The 19,986-nt window shown below is 32.5% G+C and overlaps 1 protein-coding gene across 5 annotated transcripts in view; it reads left to right on the forward strand.

Annotated features, from left to right (window-relative positions):
- LOC132734064 (microtubule-associated serine/threonine-protein kinase 2-like) overlaps positions 1–19,986 on the forward strand; it is a 108,381-nt gene that overhangs the window by 41,565 nt on the left and 46,830 nt on the right. For 3 of the 5 annotated variants that reach the window (XM_060720763.1, XM_060720764.1, XM_060720765.1), the window contains exon 4: positions 18,553–18,587. In XM_060720763.1, the coding sequence (XP_060576746.1) occupies positions 18,553–18,587 (35 nt within the window). Of the gene's footprint in view, positions 1–5,203; positions 6,087–15,979; positions 16,643–18,552; positions 18,588–19,986 lie in introns of those variants that run through there. The other 2 variants (XM_060720766.1, XM_060720767.1) reach the window with 2 other exon arrangements.

Genomic DNA, 19,986 nt, shown 5'->3' on the forward strand with positions numbered 1-19,986 from the left:
TTGCGTCATTGTTTCTATTTTTAGAAATTGCGTCATAGTTTCTATTTTTTGAAATTGCGTCATTGTTGCTAGTTTTAGAAATTGCGTCATTGTTGCTAGTTTTAGAAATTGCGTCATTGTTGCTATTTTTAGAAATTGCGTCATTGTTGCTATTTTTAGAAATTGCGTCATTGGTGCTATTTTAAGAAATTTGCGTCATTGTTGCTATTTTTAGAAACTGCCTCATAGTTTCTATTTATATGCCCCCTTCGAAGAAGAGGGGGTATATTGTTTTGCTAATGTCGGTCTGTCTGTCGGTCTGTCTGTCGGTAGACCACATGGTTTCCGCTGATTATCTTGAAAAGTATTAATCACAAAGTCTTCATATTTCACATGGTGATTGGTCATAACTAGTAGATGACCCCTGTCGATTTTGGGGTCACTAGGTCAAAGCTGAAGGTCACAGGGACCTTAAATGTCAAAATGGTTTCCGCTGATTATCTTAAAAAGTGTGTATCACAAAGTCTTCATATTTCACATAGTGATTGGACATCACTAGTAGATGACCCCTATTGATTTTGGGGTCACTAGGTCAAGGTCACAGGGACCTTAATTGTCAAAATGGTTTCCGCTGATTATCTTAAAAAGTATTTATCACAAAGTCTTCGTATTTCACACAGTGATTGGACATCACTAGTAGATGACCCCTATTGATTTTGGGGTCACTAGGTCAAAGGTCAAGGTCACAGGGACCTTAATTGTCAAAATGGTTTCCGCTGATTATCTTAAAAAGTATGTATCACAAAGTCTTCATATTTCACACAGTAATTGGTCATCACTAGTAGATGACCCCTATTGATTTTTGGGTAACTAGGTCAAAGGTCAAGGTCACAGGGGCCTTAAATTTCAAAATGGTTTCTGCTGATTATGTTGAAAAGTATGTATCACAAAGTCTTCATATTTCACACAGTGATTGGTCATCACTAGTAGATGACCCCTATTGATTTTGGGGTCACTATGTCAAAGGTCAAGGTCACAGGGGCCTTCAATGTCAAAATGGTTTCCGCTGTTTATCTTGAAAAGTATGTATCACAAAGTCTTCATATTTCACACAGTGATTGGTCATCACTAGTAGATGACCCCTATTGATTTTGGGGTCACTAGGTCAAAGGTCAAGGTCACAGGGACCTTAAATGTCAAAATGGTTTCCGCTGATTATCTTGAAAAGTATGTATCACAAAGTCTTCATATTTCACACAGTGATTGGTCATAACTAGTAGATGACCCCTATTGATTTTGGGGTCACTAGGTCAAAGGTCAAGGTCACAGGGCTTTAAATGTCAAAATGGTTTCCGCTGATTATCTTGAAAAGTATGTATCACAAAGTATTCATATTTTCACATAGTGATTGGTCATCACTAGTAGATGACCCCTATTGATTTTGGGGTCACTAGGTCAAAGTCAAGGTCACAGGGGCTTTAAATGTCAAAAATGGTTTCCGCTGATTATCTTGAAAAGTATGTATCACAAAGTCTTCATATTTCACATAGTGATTGGTCATCACTAGTAGATGACCCCTATTGATTTTTGGGTCATAAGGTCAAGGTCACAGGGGCCTTAAATGTCAAAAGGGTTTCCGCTGATTATCTTGAAAAGTATTCATCACAAAGTCTTCATATTTCACCTAGTTATTGGTCATAAGTAGTAGATGACCTCTATTGATTTAGGGGTCATTAGGTCAAAGGTCAATGTCACATGGGTCTTAAATGTTAAAATGGTTTTCGTTTTTTTTTCCATGATTGAACACTTCCATGTACCCTTTGTTGGCAATTTTTTGTAATAAAATTACCAACTATGTGAGTCAATGGCTAGAAAGGGGGGTATATGTGTCGTTCGACATTCTTGTTAGAAATTGCGTCAATGTTGCTATTTATAGAAATTGCGTCATTGTTGCTATTTATAGAAATTGCGTCATTGTTGCTATTTATAGAAATTGCGTCATTGTTGCTATTTTTAGAAATTGCGTCATTGTTTCTGTTTTTAGAAATTGCGTCATTGTTTCTGTTTTTAGAAATTGCGTCATTGTTGCTGTTTTTAGAAATTGCGTCATTGTTTCTATTTTTAGAAATTGCGTCATTGTTTCTATTTTTAGAAATTGTGTAATGTTGCTATTTTTAGAAATTGCATAATGTTTCTATTCATATTATATATACAAAATACATAAACAAAACTAATGTGACAAGACAGACCAACTAAATTTATAAAAAGAAAACGTTAAGATATGTTCAAACCTTTCTATGTTTGCGTTTAGAAAAAGTAAAAAGTCGAGCGTTGCCCCCGCCCGGCGGTGGCTCTTGTTCAGTAATTATAACTATATTTTTACTTCATTACTGTGGCTATTTTTGCATATTTTTACCTCATTTTGGTAATTTACATGGGTTGTGCCATTGATAAGGTGTAAATTGCTTCCTTTTGGTTTTAATACATCGCAATATTGCACTTTTATACATGTTTTCAAAATTTTCAAGAAAATTAAGCACGAGCCTTGAGGTGTGCTGCTTTAAGAAATATCTTGATTGAAATACTTTACAATTGAGGTATATTAGAAAAGAATATATCCCCATTTCTCATTCATTCGTGCCTTCTCATACATTTCGTGCTTATAGAAAATACGCTCGTGGGCATCGCGTGCATATCCGATTACTATGCAACTGTTTTGACAACTTGCAGGCTAGCACTCATCAACAGAAAATGAGAAAAAAAAACAGGTATTAATCCATGAATATATTGCTAAATCGTGTCCATACATTGTTACTTCTGCTATTAAACACAAAAAAAAACTCACATTTTATTCAAAATTTGCAAAAAACTTTTTGGTAAAATTTTTCTGTTTCATATTTGCCGGCGTCCATTTTTTTCATGTCACGTGACGAAATTTCCTTTGCTCCGTGTTAGATTTATCATTATATTCTATTCTTAAAAAGTGACACGACAAAATATAATGACCAATTAACATTCAATTAACATTTGCAATTTGTTTAATTATATCTTTGTGATGTGCATCCTTTTGTTCTACGTAGCAAATTAATTTATATCTACACACACAGAAACAAAATAAGCATATAAATTAAGGCTTCTAGAATCAAAATATTTAGGTCAAATGTTGCTATATTACATAGAAGGTCAAATACTCTTATTAGTTTACTTACCTTGTTAGAAGAAATCATAAAACAACATTAAAAATGTTCATTAACACTAGTATGGATATGATTTTTAAAAGGCTGTTGTTCTTTAGCAAGACACACCACTGACACAAGTTTTATGATTATATGCCAGTAAATGCACCCTTTTTAAATTGAACTTAGTATACTGACCTTGGGATTAAATAATACACCGTAACACGGAGGACCAATCAAAAAGCACGAAATGAATGAGAAAGCGTTTGATAGATTCAGATGGTCAAGGTCGTCATAAAAAGGTAAGATACTAAAAATAGATAATTGTTTTTCATGTTTATTGAATTTAAATAACAAAAATGAGAGTTGAGTATACATGATTGACCAAAAATTACTTTCATGTAATAAACATTTACTGCACATGCGCTGATTTACCGCTTAAGAGGCACGAATGTATGAGAAAAGGGCATAAATGTCTTTAGATGATATTAAACTTAATTAAGTGACATGTATCATAGATAAGTAGGTATTTTACTGTATCTTGGAAAGAAATCAAGGTCATTTGTGCTTAAAATAGAGTTTTGTCAGTTCATTTATTGACTGATGATACCAGAAATGTTTGAGCATACACCTTTTTGAGGGATAAGATAAAGTTGATGGAGTCAAGGTCGCCAAAACTGGAGATAGATTTTTGAACTTTTTTTGCTGTGTTTAGTAATGTTGTTTAAGCTGGTTGAGAGACTGTCAATGGAAATCAAATATTTATGTATTCTGCCAGTGTGGCATATGACTTTCATAATGTTTTCATGAATGAAATGTTCTTGGGGTGTTTATTTCAATGATCAAATAAAATGTAATAGAATATGAACAGCCATTTATTTACATGCTGGGATAAGGTAACAAAAGCTTTTTGTTAAGTGAAATAAGCCAACAGCACTGTAACAATTAACACAAAATAGTGCTATTTGCATTTGGAGAAATAATGTCAATATAAGTGTGAAGAATAATGGGTAATTATCTTTTAATCAGACTAAAGTTGAAAAACAATAGAATAAGCTAGAATAAGCGTCACCTTCAACCTAGATTAATACTGAGATCTGATCGATAAAATACTATACAGTATCTGTAATCAACCGAAATATTCTCTTACCCAAATATCTGTTTTGCGTGTTACAAATTAGTCTGGTTTAGCTGTATATAACATGTATGAAAACTTTTCAATGGCCATAAGTTTGTATCATAGATTTTTGGGCAATTAACATAGTTGTTTATAGCACATTTTCTTTATAGTATAGTAAATATTATTATGTAACAAATAAAACTGACGTAGGTTGTAACACACATATTTGATAAAAATTTATTAAAAGTTTAAGGATATGAATGACTTAACTTTTGATTGAACATTATGGTACTAGAAATTTAAAGTAACACTATGACTATACTGAACTATAGCATTAAAGCATAAAACTTTATGTCCAGTATAACTGATTACTCACAGAACGACCAGTTTTGATGACTAATCAGTGTTTATGATTTATGGACTGGATAAATATCATTAGAAAGCAATCCTAATTCCCCTCCGGAAAATAATTTTGACTCCAATTGCCTTGATAGATGTGCATAGTTCTTTGGATCTCAAGTCAGATCAGAAATAATGTATGTTTTTCTTAGAACTTACTTTTTTGGAGCATATGCAGATATAAATTACTAACCAACCATTAAAAAACAGTGTTACATAAAATTAACATCAGGTATAAATCATGGATTCTGACAGCATTCTTTCTGTCAAAAGATGCCAAAAGAAAAATACAATATTTTATTTTTTACAATCTTAAATGTATAATGCATGTAGATTTCTTTTCTTGAGATGTCATGATCAAAACAGACAATATACCCAGGAAATTTTTTCAGTAAAGCTATTAATGTGGAGCAGTATACATACGTCTAATGCTGATGTAACATCGGACATTTAGGAAGCCAGCTATAAACAAAGAGGGAAACTATCTCATGGTAACCACATGCTACTTGAAAACATGTTGATTGTGTAGTGTTTCAGTAAAACTCTACCTCAGAACTATAACTTGTATATATTTTCATATTTATCCTGGATTTAGTTATCATTTATTTTTAAATGCGGTATGAAAATATGAATGTTTGATTTAGGGGAGTAATATTTCATAATAAGAATGTAAAGATTCTAAAGTTACGGTCGATTGCACCTTTTATAAAGTGATAAAGTAACTTTCATTTCTTATAGGTTAAAATTGAAACCACGTTGCATAAAGTGCAGTTTTGATAGAAAATGTTTAAGATGGGTACGGTAAATAAACTTTTAAGTATGAGTCATTACATTAAATCTTGGATATAAAATGTAAAGTTACAAAGAATTAGCTAAGATTTAAGTGCGTCAGTCAGGAATTGGTACAAAAGCGTTTGATTGGATTATAGATAATAAGTTAAAACCACCTCAAGATCATGGATTACCACCTTATAGTTCATTCAGACACTCGAAAATCGATCCGGAGTAAAATACATGTGACAGAATTGTATACAAACTATATACATGCATGATTTCTTTACAGAATGTGTCATGTATTCATGGTGAACAACAAAAACATTTGGATATGATTGTATTTGATGATGTTATTTCTTTGGATTTTACATGAAAATGCAATTTTTGTTTGATCAATAGGTAATAAATTTTTGTACAAACTAGAGGAACATTATTGTAACTATATACTCGTAATTAGCATAGTATTTTACACCTTGTGTACACTTTAATGTAATGTTATAAGTGTAGTTAAACATTACAAATGAATTGAATCAACCAAAAATACCGGAACTGAAATATAAAGATTGTTAAACGGAGAGGATTTTAATATAAAAATGGAATTAAAAGTGGTTGTTAAACGTGTTTAGTGCAAAACAAGGGTAATCTAACATTGAGTTTTATTGTGATCCATTATTGCATGTTGTTGTCGACAGCTAAAATTCAATATCCTTTAAACCAAATTGGGTGACAAGAAGTCAATGGTTTTGTTGTCAGGCTTTGTAATTTTGTAAGATTGAGAATTTGTTTCAATTTTTTGTTTGTTTGTTAGTTTTTAATAGTGTCTACAAGTTGGTTTTATATTTGCTGTCTTCATGCATTTAATGTTGATATAAATATATGTTACTTAAGATAAAGTCAGATGTTTGTGCCACTCAGGCTTCCTGTTGATATATAAAATTTTAAGTGTAGTGATGATGTCATGCTTACATGCTCAACACTATATCAATATTGTTCAGTTTCATTCAAAATATTTTGTTTACTACAATATATTTTGCTTAATATATAAAACATCATGTTATATTACTTTTATGTTCAAACTATTTGTAATGTCATCTTAAGCATGCACTTTTTCTGAATTATTCATAAGTCACTAAACTTGATAATGTTATGATTTAGAGTTCTGAGGTGTGTGTTTTTAAATTTTAGGGTTGTCAGTATTGATGAATATTTTATTGTTGTTTCCCAGTCCAGTGATGTGAAGTTTTTTAGTCATAAGAAGGAAGTTTAAGAACAATTGTTCGATTTGACAATAAAGAAGGGTTTTTAGGGTGAATGTTCCTCTTTTAAAAAAGGGGTAGTTTGTCTTTAAGTAGATTTACACAATCAACGGTGAATTTTTTTGTATACAAGTTTTTTAAATAGTTGTTTAGAATATCTAATTTTATTCGTATAAAAAATTTAAAAAATTTGTTAAATTGCTTTTGATCCAAGGTCTGTGCACTGTCCCCCAATTAGTCTGTACTTATTTTGAAATTTTCCCTAAAAAATCATAATGAGTTTGTTTAGATTGAAAGATGGATGAATCCATTTAAGATAATGATGGGGTAAGGGGGTTTTTGAGCCCAGAGCCCCTTCTCTTAATTGGGGTGTTTTTTTAAGGTCCATCAGCAAATTTTTACCTAATTATTTAAATGAAAGTTTACTTTTTTTTAAAATTTTTATATTTTTGATGGAAAGTCCCAAAGGCATGGTAATTATTATGAAAAATGTACAATTATATATAATTGTGTATTAATTATGTATTGGAGAGTATAATTATGTTTAAAATGTTCAGCAAATTACTGATTCCATTCTGACAGAAGTTCATTTAATATAACTGGGAAAATGTTATCTATAACTGGGAAATTGTTATCATTCTAATGAAGGAATTATCTGGCATGAAAAATTCTGATGTAAAGATTGTGTAGGATATAGGAGTACAATATTTATGTGACCTAGCCAGGTGATATAAGACAAGGTATCTGAGATAACATTGATCATTTCCTTGCAGCATAAAACATGCACTCTTTGCCAAGAAATATGTGTGTGAAAAAACCTTACCATCTTCAAAGTTCACACATGGTTCACAGGCAAACCTTTGTCTGGGAATTTTTATGTTTTGTTGCTGCTGTCCAGTTGTAAAATTGTTAACAATTGGATGAAAGAATTTGCTTTGTTTCATATACCAGAATGGTGAATTTTTTTTTATTACTTTAATATGTATTAGCTGCAGAAATGCAGGCACTAGCAATCATAAATTTGTCTTTGTTATAATGAGTAAAAGTTTGCTAGAAATAAGGTTAATGTTAAAAAAAATCCAGAGTCTCCAGTACTGTTAACATTTACATATTTTTTTTGTGTTGTACTTATCATAACTTGTCTTCAAATAATACCTTGGTCCCTTGTATGTGTTGGAATACTTGTTTATAACCATTTCATCCCCTGTTAGGTGTAATTTACCTCTCCTTGCAGGTAATAAAATACCTGTAAATATAACCATTACCTCCCCTTGCAGGCATTATTATGCTTGTAAATATAACCATTACCTCTCCTTGCAGGTAATAAAATACCTGTAAATATAACCATTACCTCCCCTTGTAGCCATTATTATGCTTGTAAATATAACCATTATCTCCCCTGGCAGGCATAAGATTACTTGTAAATATAACCATTATCTCCCCTTGCAGACATTAGTATACTTGTAAATGCAACCATTATCTCCCCTGGCAGGCATAAGATTACTTGTAAATGCAACCATTATCTCCCCTTGCAGACATTAGTATACCATTATCTACCTTTGCAGGCATTAGTATACTTGTAAATGCAACCATTATCTCCCCTGGCAAACATTAGTATACTTGTTTATATAACCCTTATCTCCCCTTATAGGCATTATTAGTATACTTGTAAATGCAACCATTATCTCCCCTGGTAGACATTAGTATACTTATTTATATAACCATTATCTCCCCTTGCAGGCATTAGTATACTTGTAAATATTATAACCATTACCTCCCCTGGTAGGCATTAGTATACTTGTAAATATAACAATTACTTCCCCTTGCAGGCATTAGTGTACTTGTAAATGCAACCATTATCTCCCCTGGCAGGCATAAGATTACTTGTAAATGCAACCATTATCTCCCCTGGCAGGCATTAGTATTCTTGTTTATATAACCATTATCTCCCCTTATAGGCATTAGTATACATGTAAATGCAACCATTATCTCCCCTAGCAGACATAAGTATACTTGTAAATATAACCATTATCTCCCCTGGCAGGCATTAGTATACACGTAAATGCAGTCATTATCTCCCCTGGCAGGCATTAGTATACTTGTAAATATAACCAGTACCTCCCCTTGCAGGCTTTATTATACTTGTTTATATAACCATTATCTCCCCTTGCAGGCATTAGTGTACTTGTAAATGCAACCATTATCTCCCCTGGTAGACATTAGTATACTTGTAAATGCAACTGATATCTCCCTTTGCAGGCATTAGTATACTTGTAAATGCAATCATTACCTCCCCTGCACTTGTAAATGCAAACAAATTACCCCCCCTCAGGCTTTTTATACTTTTTTATGTAATTTTCCCCCCTTCAGGCTTAGTATACTTTTTAATGAACATTTTTCCCCCTGCAGGCTTAGTATTTGTTAAAATAATCATTATTCTCCTTTCAGTCTAATTCTTTAAAAAACCATTAATTCCCCTTTGCAGGGATTTGAATACTGCATATAACCATTTTCCCCCCACAAAAAGGTATATGTCAAAATTCTTATGAACCCAATTTTCTTTTGGAACATTTTGTTTCTACACGCCAGTTAATAAATAAATGTTGTAATTTAATGAGTCTATTAATAATTGTATTGGTTTTTTTAAAAGTATCAGGTGTTGATTTTAATTTTCTTTTGTAAACAAACCTTGCTGTTGGTAAAAAGGGTCAAGGTTTTGTGTTGGAGGTTACAGGAAGGTTCACACATTATTTGATGTCGTTCCAATTTGCTGCTGTAATGTGAGGTAATGAGCTGATATTGTACTTGGTTGTGTTATTACTTGTTGGATGATCACTGTCATTACCTGCTTAATTTTTGAGAGTCTGACTCATTAGATGCTTTATTTAGGAGGATTATTGTCATTAGGTATTTAATTGATTATTTTGATAAAAGGAAGCATGTCTGACAGAGGGATTTGTACAATTTTTAGTGTCTGTTAATTATGTACCAGTATTGTCATTTCTGCCTACAGGTTTTATAATTAAGTTAAAAAGAAAATACAGACTTTTGTGGTTTGAAAGCTATTAAAATGTGATCAAAATTTTTTTGCTTGGTAGTACAAAATTTTCAAGCTGTGGGGTGTAAAATGACATTTATACAATGTAGTCAATAGTAAAGGTTTGTAATTATAAGATTTTATAAAAGGAGATATTTATTTACATTTCTGTTTGACCTCCTCATTATGCAATTTCTCATAAACTAAATAAAAGCAAGAATGTAGTTGTTAAAATGGCAACTGCTTCCTGTCCCATGCTTTGAGTTTTAAGTTTGTGTCTATCATTGTTCGTTTCTTTTGCACTTTTGTCACTTGTTTTACCATATCAAAGACTTCTTTAATGTCAATATTTTCTGTTTTATTAGTGAACATGAATTTTAGGACAAATGTGGTGAAGAGGGTATAAGATAGCTAACTAAATTAAACAACTAATTAACTAATTGCTAAGCTATAAGGTGATGACTTCCTCTGTTTGAGGTGACTACTACTTATGAGCTTCGAGCTTCATAGCTTTTAAGCAAATTTGTAAAAGGTAATCTTCCCAAATATTATAAGAAGTAAAGACATATGATCATAGTATTAACTATTGGTATTGCTTTGCTTTAAATACATTTAGAAAAATGCCCTAGGCCCATTACAAGTAAAGAATCTTTAATTTCTTTCAAGCAATCTTATCAGGACCTGTCAATTGTCCTTAAAACAAATATTTGTAAAGCACCTGTATTGGCCAGATAGTTAAACAGCTATGTGCTTCAATGAAATGTTTGTTATATAAATAATACAACTTTTCTAACTGCAAAGTAAATATTTTGCTGATGATAATCAAATATTATTTTCTAGTTTTTTGGGTTTAGTATTTTGCTGTAATATACAGTGAACAATGTTATCCACATAAAATGAATTCCATTGCTTTGTTGATAAATTAAGGACTGGTTGTTTTAAATTAGATATATAAAATTCAATAACAAAAACTATTAAATAGTCAATATTATAGTATAGTTTTTCTTCAAGTATTGCCACTTTTTTGTATCGGGCATTTGACAAGTCCAAATGTGTGACTATATAGAAGGGACATTTGACAAGATCACTTGAGTGTGGCTATATACAAAGGGGCATTTGACAAGGTCACTGGTGTGGCTTTATTATATACAAGGGGCATAAAGAAGGTCACTGGTATGGCTGTATACAAGGGGTAATTTTTTGGCAATGTCACTTTGATGTTTCTTATTACAAGGAGTGGCTCTGTACAGATGACATAAGACAAAGCTTTTGAAAATTTCATTTCTTTTATTATTACACAGGCAGTTATGGTCTGAAATCACTAAAAGCATTATGAATTATTGATGTAAATATAATGGAATGTTAGTATATAGAAACAGCTAGTGAAGAAGCTTAGAATGACATGATATCTTAACAAAGAGTATATGATGTCCCCCAAAATTGTGTCATTAGTAATGATTCTTGTATGGTGATAAAACTATTATGAAATCTTTTATGGCTTGTTCATATTTATAAGATTATCAGGTAATTTTTCTTTGGTCAAGGGATGTTACTCAGCTCATGCCAAAAATGATTCCAGCATTACTAAGAGTTATGGAACCTTGTTAGTTAAAACTTTAGTCTTACTGAAAAATTTTAAACTTTAAAAAGTACAGATTGATCAGGGTTTTTACGACTGATTTTCAACTGTATTAAAATGATGTGAGAACTTAAATCCCATAGACTTAACTCAACCAGATAAGGAACAATATTAAACTTGGAGACCTTTCAATTACAGTCATTTATTCTTAAGCTGCAATGTGCATGTGACATTACAATTTGTATAACTTGCATCATCATGACTGGAAGCTTAATAAAAACATTAGCTACATGATATTGAACTGTCATTTTATTTCTGTAAATCATTGTCATATTATATTGCTTTTTAGTTTCATGATTCAAATAAGAGTGGAGCTGTAAAGTGCTCTCTATGGAGTCAGCAGAAAAAGTGTACATGTAATTATGCATACAATGTCATCAATGAATTTTCTCACTTTTGTAGCCATTTGATTTTAGGAAGAATTATCGCTGAAACTGCTCTAGCTTGGGAAGTAAAAATGCTGGTGTAAGTCCAGATTTTTGGGAAAACTGCATGATTTTAAAGAAAATTTCAATTGGGAATAGGCCTTTTATTATAGGCACCACTGAGTGTTATATAAGGATAAAAATCACTGGTCATTTCTCACTAATCACTTTAAATTTCTCACTTAAGTATTATAATTGTAGGTCATGTTCAACATGACCAAGACCAGTAAAATAGTAGCTATTGTATTTTTATAAATATCTAAAAATTCCCTGTCAGCGTTTTTCATGTAAGCTCAATTTCCTCAAGGACTGATCGTATTTCTTAATTCTTTTTATAATATACATGGATGGTTTTATTTACATGATGACTTGTGATATTTAAAGTTTCTGCTTTCAGAAATTGATTTTAGAGAGAATTTTGTTTCCAACATGACAGATTTGGGAAAGCAATAGTCTAAGTCACAACGTCACTGTATTAGAGAATGTAGCTTTACTAAGATTGCTTGTTGTTTAACATTTAAGTTCAAATAAAGACCTTTGATATGCCAGGAAATTTCTTTTAGCCATATTTGGCTTATCTTGTCAGAATATTTTGATATAAATGAGTTTTGTCTGAGAAATATTTATTTTGATCATCCAAGGGAAACATTTATGCAACATTTAATCCTTTTGCCGGATGTAAAGACATACATTCTGTATTTTCTTCTATTGATCCTGGCCGTTAGGAGAATTGATGGCTTAATACGTTTTTTGGAGAGAAAACAATTTCTTTAGACACTTGGGAGAGTTTATCACACAATTTACCATGTCTCATTAGTTTTCATAGGAATTTACAGAAAGAAATTACAAATTATGTTTGATTCCTGGCTGCTGCAATTTATATTTAATGGAACTAAGTGATAGAATAATTGTTATGATGTGCATGAAAGAGGCAACCGGATTTCAAGACTTGAAACATTGATTCAAAAATCTAAAAATTACAGAATTTTATATGTGTTGTTCTAGGCCTTAATAAATAAGTAAAAATTTGTGCATTTTCACTGTTGTGGCTATATACAAGGCACACGCTAACAATTTGATGGCATTCCCTCACCAATGCACCCACTCCCTTTCCCTTTTGACAGGCTTTTTATATTGGCCCTAAAAAATCAGTCATATGAAAACCTGGGTAAACAATCATTATTTTGACACAAACACAATTTGCTTGTTAGATGTCATGTCTATAATGTAATTATAGGAATAAGAAAATTAGAAAATCCCTGAAAAATTCTAAGAAAGGATTAGTGAATTCAGATTTGATGAATGTAAGGTATTTAGACTTGCCCTGTGAGATACTAATGAAATCATTTGTTCAGTCGAAGCAGAAATTCGGAGGAAAACACAACTTTTTTGAACATAAAAATACAGCATTTTTTTAGCGAGAGTTTTATATCATGCATCTCTTGCTTGGTTTTTGGATTTAAGATCAGTCCCTACATCATTGTACTTGACCAATGTCTAGCCAGTAAACAGGAAAGTTAATGATATGAGGTAGAATTAAAACATAAGAAATGTTGTGCTCCTTGCCATATTTCTGCAAGCAGTCATATGGCACAATATAATGTCCACAAATGTTGCATCAGTATAACTCTTTTGTATATAAAATTTTACATGTTACTCAAAGGGTTTTCACATACCGTAGATACAACCCAAACTGCAAACTTATATTGAGCGGCAGTAAATACAGTTAGATTAATCTAGCTTGTGCCTGTAGAATATGTTGCTGTATAGGAAAAAAATGTAACTTTCTGTTATTGATGCTCTTTTTATTAACAGATAGACAATTATCTGAGATGCCTAATCAATTTTATTTCCCAATTAATGTAAAGAGTTATGCTGGTAAATGGTTGGTGTTAAACCCAAAATCAATCCAGCATCATTGATTGTTAATCACATTGTCAAGAAAATTGCTTTATGATGATTGCAGGAGGCTGAGAGATATAAAACCCCGAAATGCAATTCTGTTTAAGGGTTATTTAATGCGAGGTTGTTGGGAGAGCTGGGCATATTATCTCCTAGTATTACAATAATATTGTCTTTAGGACTTCTTTGACCTAACACTGCTGGCTTTGTATCATGAAGGTGCCCTGCTTTGATTTAGGAGCAGGTCAATAGCACCTACTGGAATTTCATTGTTGCAAAACTAGAATTTAACAGCCAAAGGATAAAGCTTAGTCAAATGTGCAAGCTGTCCTGGTTCAATACTAATGGCATTTTAGGCTTTACATTTGTAACGGGTTAGCATGTCAATAAATAATGTTTTTGCCATTCAAGTTCTTGGACAATCTGACCTGTACAATAGAGGTTGACAGGTATACATTGAAATTGGAAGTCAAGGTTATGTTAAATCATAAACAGTGTATTTTACTTTGGAAATGATACACTCAATTTGACAATAAATCAACTTCCAATGTCTCGCTCAACTATAGCATATATATAACTATAGCATAATAATTTGGAAATATTGAATCCATGGGTAAGCGTGTGTGACAGCTAGCCTTTGTTTTAAAAGGATGTGAGGTATTGGCTATGAATTTCTTATATCTCATCATTTATGAAAGCATATCATTAATTATAGATGAGTTGAGGAAGAAGTCTGTCATTATCATAATGTAGCATCGTGTTTTTTTATTGATTTATGACCATTACTTATTTCTCCAAGGAATTTGATAAAAGCAACTTGTTTACCCTTGTATCATTATATATACATAGTAACTCCTTTCCCAGTTCCATTACTTTTTGCTTTTATAACATTTTTGAAAAAAAAAGCTGTAAGAGATATACATGTATATCACAAGGCTGCAAATTATAAGTTTCCTTGGGGTTGTTTACACTTTGCATACACTTTAACATCAGTGGGTAATAAAAGTATAAACATGCACTTTCTTCACAGAAAAAAAAAGATGAAACATGACTAGCATTAACTGAAAGTATTGTTCATAGAGGTTTTTGGACAATCCTTTCTCAAACTTCGATGATATGGGTGCTATAAGGGTATCCATATTTTATGAAGTCTGGATACTGACTGAAAGTTTAAACTTGTATTTTTGTTATTGACATTTTAATTGTTTTGGTGCTATACAAGGCCCTTATGTTATTTAAGCATGCTGAGAAAACATGTAAGGTGAAATTTTAATAACTTGAGAGACTTAAATTCATCTTGAAGACACAGACTAATATTTCCTGGGAGGGTTTCCAATGTCATTGCTTTCTGGAAAGATTGATGGCTGTAAAATGTCAGTACAGGGTGAAAAATAATTCTTAACAGACTTTATCCTGATTGGTTTTATAAATTGCCTTATTTCTGCTAATGAACAAACATGACTGACTTCACCTTTCACCTCACTAGCTATTCCTTTAATGAAATGGAAGCGTAATCTTAGGGGAGGGGGGCTGACCATACTAAATAGTATTAAATGGACATGTCCACAGTAAGTTTCCTCCTTAAAATTAACAGAGAACTATAAAAGGTCTCTTCCCTATGGATTTTTTTTTTATAAATCTCACAAAAAAATCAGACTGTCTGTCCGTTCTTTGTCAGTCAGTCAGTCAGTCTGTCTGTCAAAATTCCAGGACAGGTGTTTCACTTAAAAAAAGTTAAAATCATCATGACAAATATCAAAGAAAACATTTGTGTTTTGCTGAGTGTCTGATTTGAATTCAATAAAGATAAATATGATGTCTGAGGAATCATTCAACCACACATTAGAAAGCACCTTGAGGAACTTGATCAGTGCAGAGAAGAGCAAAATAATATTAATTAATTGATTGATTTAATTATGGCATATTTTATGTTACTTGTTTGCAAATTGATTTAGTCTTCTGGCTATCTGGCAATAAAAAAATACGAATTTCTTGTAAAGGAAAAGATATTTTCTGTTGGTATAGAATCAGATGTCTGTTGCTAGGTTTCAGAACTTTCTCTGTTTTCTCTGTTTGTTAGATCTGGAAACTTTCATATTAGATATCTTATAATTAAAAGTACATAAACAAGGGGTAATATAAATGTTGAGAAAAATAAAAAAACTTACTATGAAGGGAAAATAAAAGGTGAAGTTTTAAGTGTAATAACACAAAGTAATGGATCACAATTTATAGGTAAATTACGATAAGTTAATTTTTCAATATTATCCAGGGGAATCAGAGACTTTGTTATACTTGTACCAGTAACGATCAGAAAGTTAATGTTATAAAATTGTCTCTGCAGTTTATTGTATAGAGGAGGAATATATTCTAGGGAAAATGACATTGATGAAGAAAGAAGGATTAAAGTGAAAACATTTCTTATTTGTGTTTGATATTTAAGATGGAGGAAAAATTCTTGCAAAGATGCAAGAATTATGTTAGAATGTCTTTTTTTGAAAAACATTTAAAACAATTGCCTTGGAGATATCGGAATTAAATGGCGAATTCATTCAATAAGGATTTGATACCATAAACATTGGTTGCCACAGAAACAATGGAAGATATAATAGATAAAGAGAAGGGTGAAGAAGAGGATGATGAATATCATGAGAACGTTCATCTTACTGTGCCGCAAAATGCTCTTACACGGACAGTCTCTTATAATGATACTAAAACATTGTTAAGGTGTAGGAAACAGGCGGCGCTTTTGGCAACGTCAACCAGTGAGACAGATTTACGCAGATATTCATTGTCACCACTTTTCATAAGGCGATCTGCTTCAGTGAATGAATGTAGGTCAGAGCTATCCAGATCTCCACTCTCTGTGAGAGTGAATTTTAGTGATGATGAAGTTTTTGAGTTTCCACATACACGATCACCGATGTCGTTAAAGGTAATTCAAATGTAAATTTTTATGTACTTTTTACCTTTGAAGGATTTGTCATGTAATGCTGCTGTTTTTTACAAAATATGATGTGAAAGTTTAATTGAATTATGGTAAAAATACATTAAGAATAGTTGAATTCAAGCAAATTTTCTTTTAAACCTTGAGTGTCAACTGTAGTGTAGCCTAAGATTACCAGAAGGAAGGATGTGGATGTTATGATGTTTAAAACTTAAAAAGAAAAACTTGAAGGGTTAAGTTCATATTTCTTGCAAGTTAGTAAAACTTTTTCCATAAATGCTTACAAAAATGGCAATAATTTAATTCACTATTCAAGCAAATTGCTTTTAAGCTCACCTAGAATGAGCCGAGAAAGAGTTGCTGGAATGGTGTATCATTGCAATTCAAATACACTGTTGTGATAAGTCTAAGTTTATACGTCACAATACATATTATGTAATTTGTTCATGCCAAGTTTGATTAAATTCTTTTTGGTTGAGTGGACCCAGATAAAAGAAAAAGTAGCAAACAAATTCATGATTAAGATACTTGTAATTTCCTCATTATATCTTTTATGTGGTTCAACCCTTGTTGGCATCAAACTTGACTTTGATGAGGAAAAAAGTCCTGTTCACTCTGCTGTTGTTGTTGGTTTCATGATAGATTAAAGATGATAGGGATGGTGTAATAAGACATCAAAGCACTGTGTTGATGGGTGGTGCTTATCAGGCTTAAAACAGGTCTTAATTATGATTGTTTCTCTTTAATAACTGTTGGAGACCTCTTAAAGCAACATGCTGATAAGCCTTTAAGATTGATTGAAGGTTAATGATGTATGTGAGCAGTGTATGGCAGGATGATTGTTATACTTCAAGATAGGTGTGTTTGCCAGTTTAGGAATAGCTTGGTTATAGGAGATCATGTCTACAGAAGGTTCCATGTCCACATGATTGATTATATATAGAAAGGAGCATAATCAATAAATTGTCTGAAAAAAATCTTATCAAGGCTTCAAGAATTGAGATGTTTTTCTTTTTCCTAACATACATGTTGAACTGATATATTTGAAAATATTTTAAATACTGAGATTGTGAATGGACTGTTGAGGGGTCTGTGATGGTCTATAAAATGTTTCAACCTTTGAACAGTGAGTGGGGAGGATGTGGTTGTTGGATTAACATGGAGTGGGGAGGATGTAGGTGTTGAATGAACAGGGAGTAGGGAGGATCTGGGTGTTGGATGAACTGGGAGTGGGGATGATGTGGGTGTTGGATTAACATGGGGTGGGGAGGATGTGGGTGTTGGATTAACATGGAGTAGGGAGGATGTGGGTGTTGGGTTAACATGGAGTGGGGAGGATGTGGGTGTTTGGTTAACATGGAGTGGGGAGGATATGGGTGTTGGATTAACATGTGGGTGTTGGATTAACATTGAGTGGAGAAGATGTGGGTGTACGATGAACAGGGAGTGGAGAGGATGTGAATGTTGGATGAACAGGGAGTGGAGAGAATGTGGGTATTGGATAAAAAGAGATGGGGAGGATACAGGTGTTGGATGAACAGGGAGTGGGATGTGGGTGTTGGATGAACAGGGAGTGGAGAGGATGTGGGTATTTAATGAATACGGAGTGAGGAGGAGATGATTGATTAACAAGGGATTTAGAGGATGTGGGTATTGGATTAACATGGAGTGGGGAGGTTGTTGGTGTCTGATGAACAAGGAGTGGGGAGGATACAAGTATTGGATGAACAAGGAATGGAGAGGTTGTAAATGTTGGAGTAGTTGTAAGTTAGCAATGAACTTCTCCATTTAACTTTGTAAATTGTACATTTTGATTTATCAAACTGAATGAAAAGTTAATATCCAGCAAATGATTTCTTGCTTTTAATATTTTAAGTAATTTTTTTTTCTCCTTACAGAAAGAGCTCAGCTTCAGTAGGCGATCCAGTAACAGGTAAACATTTGCCTATATTGTAGAATTATAATTCGATGACATGCGCTCCCTAGACCCCTTCACTTGGACAATTACCACAAAGACATGTGCTGCGCCTTTTGCATTGGTGGATATTTGCTCCTTTGTTGACTTTGAAAGGCTGAACATATGCACCCATTTTTATTTCTTTGTTTTCATTTTTTTTCCTGCTCAAGTTTAATTGCATATACATGTACTAGTATTTAATGAATTTTCCTTTTCATAAATTTATTTTTGCACTTACACAGGCTTGAAATATTCCTTATTTTTTATAGATATTTTATTGTTTTATATACATACTGAAAAAGTGGCATAAGATGTATTTAAATCAATGATAGGACTTCTAATAATAGATTTTTTGAAGTACAATGCCTATGCTTTTCTTAAATGTATGACATATACATGTCATCATTATAAACATTACATGTGGGAAATTTAGGAAGTAAATTTATTGTATTAACAAGAGTTTAAATTATTTAGAAGTGTATGATATTTCTTAATGTTTTATTTTTAAGGCATATTTAAAATTATTAGATTAATAAAAAGTTATTTGTTGAGGCGCTGAGGTGCAAATATTCTTCCCATCAAAAGAAGTACAAGGGGGGCCAAATGTTCACCTTAATAAAATGGGAGGTGGTGGTGGTAAACCTCTGCTAACATAGAATCATTTATACCTTCTTCATAACAGTAGTATAAGGGGAAAATTATTCTTTTCAGTTCCACCGCAGAACATGGTTCCATTTCCAATGACATTGAATAAAAAGTATCACAGAAATTAGAAGCTTATCAATTACTTAATAATTTAAATGTCATTTCCACTGGGTAAAATTTTCACAACTATATAGGCCTTTCTTTCAATAAGACCTAAATGACACATTTTAGGTATGCAGTCATAACCCATTACTTACCATCTGATTAAAATTGATTGGTTGAAGATTACCATATTTGCACCTGTTGAAAAATTCAGACATCCGTGGCCAAGTGGTTCAGGTCATTGATGTCAAACCACTTGCCCTTCACTGCTGTGGGTTAGAAACTTCACAGAGACTTTGGATTCTTTTATGTCAGGAAGCTATCCAGCTAGCTTACTAAACATCAGTGGTTCTACTCCGGTGCTTGTTCATGTCTGAAATAATGCATCCAAGTAGCCTACAAGTATATGGCTGAAAAACATCTTAGCATAACAGCTCAGCATGGTCAGCTCAATTGCTAGAGCATTGGACTGTGAATTGGCAACCTGGGTACAATTCATGGATGTGCAGGTCAATTTCATTTTGATTGATCATAAAATCTTTTCTATGGTTTTGTCACTGTACACTCCATTCTGGCATGTACAGAATTAATTAGTAAAGTACTGGTAAATTGCTAGACTGTGGTGGCT

Source organism: Ruditapes philippinarum, unplaced genomic scaffold (genome assembly GCF_026571515.1).
Source record: "Ruditapes philippinarum isolate M1 unplaced genomic scaffold, ASM2657151v2 ctg1230_1_1_1_1, whole genome shotgun sequence".
Taxonomy (NCBI): domain Eukaryota; kingdom Metazoa; phylum Mollusca; class Bivalvia; order Venerida; family Veneridae; genus Ruditapes; species Ruditapes philippinarum.